At 37.5% G+C, this 8,782-nt stretch overlaps 1 protein-coding gene across 1 annotated transcript; it reads right to left on the minus strand.

The window, feature by feature from the left end:
- Positions 1-981: 981 nt before the first annotated feature.
- LOC108440719 lies at positions 982-3,115 on the minus strand. Its single transcript, XM_017719748.2, has 6 exons — positions 3,073-3,115; positions 2,625-2,981; positions 2,471-2,518; positions 2,254-2,367; positions 1,992-2,023; positions 982-1,309 (listed from the first exon to the last, which is right to left on the minus strand). Exons 1-6 carry the CDS (start codon positions 3,113-3,115, stop codon positions 1,193-1,195), a joined length of 711 nt encoding a protein of 236 aa, XP_017575237.2. The 3' UTR covers positions 982-1,192.
- Between the last annotated feature and the right edge of the window lie 5,667 nt (positions 3,116-8,782).

Raw genomic sequence — 8,782 nt, forward strand, 5'->3', positions numbered from 1 at the left:
ATCATGTCATTGTCATGATTTGTCATGATGTCACTTAAGCAAATCTCATATTCATCAATAAATGTGACCACAGGATTTATTACCAACAGAAACATGTGGGAGAGGTTTGCAGTAACGGAAATGAACCATGAGATCAAGCAAAACGCACTAAACACACAGTCGATCGTTTATTCTCTACATCATTTACAGCAAACAAGAAACTTACAGCCTGACATTTGAACTTTTTACATTCATATCTGTGCCAGATATTACAGTAAATCACTGCAGGTCAACAGCATGAAAAATAATAATGTAGCATTCTGTACAAACTAGTCAATAACAATAGACAAAATACCCAACTGTGTTTAAAATCTATAAATATACAGTTATATAAATATAAAGAAATACACAGTTACTACATGTTTGAAGATCGTTTTGAAAAGATTATGATCTATATATATATATAAAGTACTTTTCCAGATTTTCCACTATTTAACTTTTAATCAAATATTTAACAACATTTTAATCAACACTCCATGTAAAAAGTTTACTGTCAGTTCACTTATTAATTATTAAATACATCATGTCCTCCTTGCTAATGAATTATTAATTCCATATTAAAAATACTGATCTTAGTGAGCTAATCAGGGCCTTCTGATTCGATACTCTATACTCAGTCATTAACCTACACATACGCAGTCCATCTGATGTTTAGGGATGCCTGATTTTAATATTTTAAGATATACAGATATTTTTTCGTACTGAATTAAAATGGTCATAAACATAACTCACTTTTTCGCTCCTGCACTGACCACAAACTAACACAGTGGGCAACCAGTAACCACTAAATGAACACACCCTCTATATTGAGCACATTTCAGCACATTTTAATATACAGTTACTGTTTATTTACTGAATCTATCAAATTAGATTTTATATTAAAATATATTTTCTATTTTATTTTTTCTAATAAGTTCCAGTAAAACAAGCTGAAGAATGTCATATTTAAGTGTGTTCACTGTAAAAAACGTGTTCACTGATGAATTTTCACTTATTAATCAACAACGTCACTTGACGGGGGGAGCACAAACTTTTGCACGCTGCCGTATACTAATTCTAAACTTTCACAACTTTAGTTGCATATGATAATGAGTTATGTAACACTGTTCCAAACACTGAAGAATATAGAAGCATGTTGTGTTAAAACACAGTTTTAATGTCTTACTGAAGAATACAGGACTTGGGGTTCTTCACTGTGCCCCCCTGACCTCCTGTTTGTCTTGCTGGGGAACTGTAGAGCAGCGTAGTTCACCTGTTCAGCACCCTGCTCCTGCAGTTAAACAGAACAAGAATTAATAAGGAAGAAAGAAAGAAAGTGAATACATTAAAATAAAGCGTGTTAGTGATATTAAAACTGGTTAAGAAAATAAATGGAATTAAAAAATAATATACTGACATAAAAATGATTCAATTATGTACAATCTGCTTGAATTTCTTAACAATTAATCATTTTGTGCACATTACACATGTTTACAGTATTTTCAGAATACATATTTGTATACAATTTAATGTGTTTATATATTTTATTTTAGTTTTTTAAATATGTCTTTGTATTTTTTATTTTAGTGGCAAAAGTTTAAACAACACTGGTCTTTTCTAAGTGAGAATAAGCTAACACATCTTCTACCGAGACACACTTAAATATGGAATTTTTCAGCAAATTTCAGGGCACAATTTTCACTGTTTCTATTTATTTTTACTTGCTTTTAGATGATTTTACTTATGCTATTATTTGTATCTATTGTTCTATTATTATTATTAGTTAAATGTCTCTTCAAAGGTACCACAATGGTTTTAATAGCCAGCTTTCTCAGGAGAAACGTATCTTTTCATAACTGAATATATATATATATATATATATATATATATATATATATATATATATATGCACACACACACGCGCACACACACACACACACACACACACACACAACATACTGTACAAAAATTACCTCTTTCTCTTCTTTCACTTTAGATCCAGCGTCTGCAATAACAAATCATAAGAACTCATTTAGTTGCGCATCATTTACATACGTTTTCATCTTTAGACTGCTTTTATCTTTAAAGTGAAGGACACTTTAATACGGTGTGTTTAGATATTTTCTTTAAACACTCATAGACAGAATTTCAGTCACACTGATACTTTTCTTGGTTTGCTTTTAAGAAATGCTCATTTTAAATGAATGAATTCAGATTAAAAAGTGTCCGCACTACCGTCTCTGCACTGTTTCCTGCCCTTCAGAATGATGATAAGAGCACCCAGGAGAATCACGATGACAGCACTGAAGACCACGGTCAGCATGAAGAAGAGATCTGAAGAGCTGGAAGCTGGAAAAACAAATTAACATCATACATAGTGGAACTTATATAACAGTAAAGCTGAAATAGTAACAGTAAAGTGGAGAATATGACAGAATTAAAGATGACAAACCTCTGTTATTGAAGAGTGTTTCATTTCCCTCTAATGAGGACGACACATCTGTATGACAAAGTTCAATATTGTTTATTTCTACTTCACAGTAAAAGTAAAACAAATATAAGTGCAATTGCAATGCTATTTAAAGTTGCCTGGAGTATAAAGTTACCTCTCACTAGTAGGAAGGTGGCGTTGCTGAAGGTTATGTAGATGTCCCTCTGAATGCAGCAGTAATAAAGTCCTGAATCAGTGTAATTAACTTCAGTTATACTGAGAGACGTTTTGTCAGAGTTCGCAGTCATCACCATTCGGCTGCTCTGGGGAATAAAACTACAGGATGCTGGTGAGGAATACAGTTTGTACTGTTGGCAGGTGAGGAGATGTGGAACAGACACATTTGTGTGCCTGAACCAGAATATATGAGCTGGTTCATCCAGAGTGTGATTGGACCAGATGGTCACATCATCTCCAGGTTCAGCCACCAGTGTTAACAGGGTCTGAGAGCCCCCAGTCACTGACAGTAAACCTGCAACGCACAATACAGACAGCTCTCTACACAACACACAGACTGTATGGAGTTAATAATAAAACATGAACATTACAGCTTAAACACTTACCAGCACTGAGGAGCAGCAGATCGAGGACTGAATCACAACCCATCACTCTTATCAGACCAGACACACGGACGCAATGCAGTGCTTTATATAGCTGAAGGCGTGGCCTGTACACTGTCTTGAACAAGGTGTCTACAATTTTAATGACTACATATACATATATATAATTCATTATATCGTTCATTAACGCTGGATGTCTGCAGTGGTGTGTGCGCCTTCATTAGAAACAGCTGTGATGACTCCTGTGGTCTTATTAAGGTGGGAACCAATTGAGTTTAACATTTCTAAATCAGTTCACTGCTATGTAACGGTACAGATCAACATGGGGTGATTGTGTGCTTGTCATTGTCTATCTGACAACAAGCTGGACGTACATGAGCGTGGCTGAAAAGAGTTGTGTGTGTGCGGAAAACACTTTACATACAATAATGAACTTTTGTTGCAAGCTAGCAGTATGTTTGTTGTGTTATTTATTGTCCTGGAGGAATCTGAGGCAGGTTTTAGGAGGCAAAGCCTGTGGGAGGGGAGGGGAATACAAAAGATTTTACTGCAAGCTAGAATCTGATTTTCAACAAACCCTCTTCCCATATGCAAAAGCAATATATTTATATTTCTGATATATACATATTATAAATTGACACATTTTTACATGTATTTAATCTACTTATCGTTGCTGTTGGGACAAAGTCCTATATCCATTTTTGTTGTTTTTTTGATATTTGTAAGTACCAGTTGGCCTTTACATTTTGTTAAAAATTCATGATGAAAGGAACAATAGAAATGCTCCAAAATTTCTTAGAAAAACCTGGTTCCATTAACTCCCCATTCAAGCCTTTTTCCACTATTGTAAAGTTATCAATATGGAGGTACAAAATTTTGTTCCATTGACAACAATTTACGTGTACATACATTTTAGATGTAAATAAAAATATGTACACATTTGGAATTTTGGTGCCAAGACAACTCACATGTTGGCACATATTTCACACATTTTAGTTCCTTGTGGGTTGCCGTGGGATCACATCTGGTTCTGCAAGACCAGGCCTCTACACGTCATCAAGGTACACTACTGGTGCCTGTCAAAAGCATAAAATCCTGGACAAACCATCTGTGGATACTAACGTATGAAAATGCTTGGATTTCAGTTTTGTCCCTAGACAGGCAACCAAAATCCCAACTTCTTCCACCTTTTTGAGTCTTTGAAGAAATTCAAAGCAGGTCTCTCGGAGGCCGTTTTTCAGCATTTTTCCCTCCTATGATGCATTAATCTTGCTCTCCGGTGCTCAGATGGGCATAAACAGTACATTAACAAAACAGAACAGTGATTAAACTCAAACGGTGGCTTAATAACTGCACTGTAAAACTCCCACTGTCAAAAATATCTGTGATTCCATAATTCACTGACTGAATCTTAGTGGACCTAAAAGAACAGGACTTGGTAGTGGACTGGAGATGGTCTTTATTCTCTTTCATTTACCTTTTTTCTCATCACTAAAAAACTCCATGGAAAGAGGAGGTAGTGACACATCACTGTGGAGACATTGAAGGTGTGAAGGAGTGAACTAAGCTAGATGACCTTGTGGTTAACGCACAGCCCACACAGCTAACATCTCTCCTGATCAAGCCGCAGTACGCCGGTTAGCAAGCGTATGGGAGACAAGAAAGCATAAATGAAACAAAACATGCATTTCCAGTTTTCTTTTTCATTTTTTGACATGACTATAATTTCATAATGAATGAACCAATAGAAATAGTCCCAAATGACTTGGAATAAATAGTTTCTCCATTAACTTCCATTAAACGTTCTGAATGTTTTCCCCTGTAAAGTTACCTTTTTAAAGATGCGAGATTTTATACACAGTGATGATGTGTTTTGTGGTAGTATAGTGGTCAGCAGCACTGGAAGTTAATACCACCAAAATCAGCATATGTTGTGGATACTGGTATGTAGGTCAACCAGCATGACCATACTGGGTGACTAGCTAAGCCTGCAGCAGAGCATGGAATTTATGCTGGTCTGTGCTGGTTTTTACTGCAGGACAGGCATCTCAGTCATTATTCCAAATACCATTCTATGGACAGCACACACAACAAGGCTTACTTAAGCAAGAGAACACCCAAGGTCAAGTGTTATTACAAAAACACTATTATTAAGATTAAGACTATGGATTGGTCATAGGTATGAGCTGATGGTGAGCCCAGTAGATCACCGTGGCCTTATATTATCCACCATAACATCCAGCCTCCAGAATCCCTGAACTTTGTACCAAATGTGTTCAGTATTTGCAAATCCTTCCACCAATAAAAGTAGTTCCCTTTTGTATTACAGATAGAGGCATAAAACTGATACAATATCAGGTTCAGCTCAGTTTTTTCTGTATTTTGTACCTGAATATGGTTTAATTGCAGTGAGTCTGTAAAGCATCTTGTTTACTGAAGTGTATTCTTTTTATTTCTGTCTGATTCCAGTTTGTTTATTTGTTTGGCTGCCAAATGAAAAGCTAGGGCCAATGACACATTGAAACACCTGTGGTCACTCTCTTCTACAGAATCTGACCAAATACCATCTCGCTGAAGCTCAGTGCTCAGTTATGGTCAACAGAAAAGTGCTGTTATCACAAGTAACAATGCAGGTAGACCACAGTCATAAATAGTAGCAATGCACAAGTGAAGTGGACCCTTCAAAGCTCCTTAAGTGGGCTGCTACAATCAATAAACAGGAAACAGGGCTTTAAAAAAAGTCAAGCAGCAGTATGGAGGTTTCTGATGCAACATGTGTGGGCTAGACCACACATGTTGCACAGTGTGCAAAAGTGCAGAAGACATGCTGTTAGTCCAGGACCAGATGGGACTGGCTTCTGATTAAACCTTTGATGAGGTTTGTGCATGAATGACCTGCCTTTGCAAGGACAAACAAACACAGGTTTGCACATGCATACAAAGCTGTGAACCCCAACAGGTAAAAGATGTGACTTCCATGATGTTTATTTGACTGCAAGTGAAAGCTGCAAGTGAACATCACTGCTGTAAAGTCCAAATAAATTCATACTCTCTCGGTACAGTCAACATGCTGCATGAGATTAATATCATTTTAATTGACATCTTGTGCACAAAATCCAGTCACTTCGAAAAAGTGGACATGCAGGGATGGATTACTGACTGGGTCAGTGGGGTCAGGGGCCTTGGTGGACCTCAGAGCACAAGGCCTGAGATTATTCAAAGATTGGGGATTGTCAACTGCAGATGCAAAACAAGTGTAAGCAATCGCAACCTGTTTATTAAGCTTGTTTTTCAGGGCTAGTTTTATGAAGGATTTTTGGCTGTGTTACGGGGCTCAAAAGACGTACATTCCCAGGGACCTCATGAGACCAAGATCCGTCCCTGTGCATATGTACACTAAGCATAAAATATCAGCACTATGTCTTAGAAACTGATTAAAACAAAGTAAACAAGGTGCTACCAATTGCTTCAAACAGCTCTTTTAACCATTTCAGAGCTGGATTCTATCACTGCGAAATTGTTCCTCAACATTTGGCTCTACAGGGAGTCATTGGTCTTGATCTCACTGAGAGCAAAGCTTCGAGTCTATTTTTCGCCATTTGCCTCTAGAAGCTTGTACAAAATATACTGCTGTAAACTTTCACTCACAAGCATCTAGAATAAAAAGCAGTGCAGAAGCTTTCTTTATTGCTCTGCTGCTGTAACTAGTCTACAGGATTTGCTGCACATATTTATGTTCACGGATTCTTTTTTAGTTGCAAATAATCTATATGGCCTTGGTATATGGAAATCCATTAAAAACATGGCATTAATATGGAGTTGTTCCCCCTTCTGCAACTTAACAGCCTCCACTCTTCTGGGAAAGCTTTCCATAAGATTTTGAAGTGCGTTGGTGGAAAGTTGTGGCCATTCAGTCAAAAGAGAAGTAGTGAGATGGGGAGGCTCTGTGTAGGCCACTGGTGATCCTTTGCACCAAACTCATCAAATGGAGCTTATTTTGTGCACAGGAGCTTAGTCAGGCTGGAACAGCAAAGTGCTCTTCCCCAAACTGCTGCTACAAAGTTGGAAGCATAATTATCTAAAATGTCTTTGTGTGCTGTAGCATTAACATCACCCTTCATCCCCTGGAACTAAGGAGCTGAAAACAGCCCCAGCTCATTATCCCTCCTCCACCAAACTTTTCTGTTGGCACTCTGCATTCTGGTAGGTCACCAAACCCAGATTCATCCATCATGCAGTCAGTGAAGTGGGATTAATCATTCCAAAGGACACATTTCCATTGCTTCAGAGTCCAGTGACAGTGTGCTTTACACCACTACAACGGATGCTTGTCATGGCGCTTAGTGATCTTAGGCTTCAGAGTGGCAGTTCAGCTATAAAAACCCATTTCATGATAAACCCAAAGCATAGTTCTTGTGCTGATGTTGGTTTCAGCAGCAGTTTGGGACTCTTTGATAAGTGAAGCAACAGACAATAGGCCATTTATATGTACTGTGCCTTAACAGCACTCTGTGGCCTCGCTCTGTAGGTTTGCATGGCCTACTGCTTGGTGGCTTAGCTGTTGTTGCTCCTAGATGCTTCCATTTCACAATAATAACTTTACGGTTATCAGGGGAAGATCTAGCAGGGCGGAAAGCAGGTATTTAATCACTGTATGCAAATGTGACTTTTATGCATTTGGGGCAGTCGTGGGCTGGAGGTTAGGGAACCGGCCTTGTGACCGGAAGGTTGCCGATTCGATCCCCAGAGCCGACAGTCCATGACTGAGGTATCCTTGAGCAAGACACCTAACCCCCAACTGCTCCGTGGCCGCTATGGATAGGGCTGCCCACCGCTCCAGGCGAGTGTGCTCACTGCCCCCTAGTGTGTGTACGTTCACTAGTGTGTATGTGGTATTTCACTGCACGGATGGGTTATATAATATAATATAATATAATATAATATAATATAATATAATATAATATAATATAATATAATAAGGGTCACTCAATCATAATTACTTTTTACAAGAAGTAATTAAAGATGGAGCCTGTAAACAGGTCAAAAATCTTCAAACAGGCAAATACTGAGTTTAATCGTACAAGCAGTATGTCAGCATCACATAAAGCTACTAAAGTATGTACTATTAGAAGGTGTAATGATTGTGAAAATTAATCTACTAATTATAACTTTTATTTATAACTATTTATGGGTCATTCTGCCATCGTGTTGGGAAATGGTGTCCCACAATTTTGAACCCATGACAATGATTCTGAAGAATAATATAATATAATATAGCATAGTTTATGTATTCTTTATTATATTGCTAAATTAAGCCACAAAAACAGCTATTTTTTTTTTCTTTTACATTCACAGTTTAAAGCCAAAAACAGACAATCATCAAGTCATGAATCTCTAACAGTTTTAGATGGTAATCAGATGGTGGGGAACTTTCTAAAAGACAGTCTGTTGGGTGGCTTTAATATTAGTCCAGTCTTCTTTAAAGCAGAGTTAGGCTATATAGATAAGAGTATCACTGCCCCCTGTTGGCAGGTTTTATTTTTGTCAAACTGAATAAGAGCATATTGTATTTGGAAGGCCAAGAGATGCAGATGTGTGTTTTACACCTAGTGGTATAATTAGTCCTAATACGCCACTATCATTGTAAAGCCTCGTTTTTCTGTTATGTGTACAGCTTTATGTGTGATACGATTGCTATTACATAAGTGTTGCC

Source organism: Pygocentrus nattereri, chromosome 20 (genome assembly GCF_015220715.1).
Source record: "Pygocentrus nattereri isolate fPygNat1 chromosome 20, fPygNat1.pri, whole genome shotgun sequence".
Classification (NCBI taxonomy): Eukaryota; Metazoa; Chordata; class Actinopteri; order Characiformes; family Serrasalmidae; genus Pygocentrus; species Pygocentrus nattereri.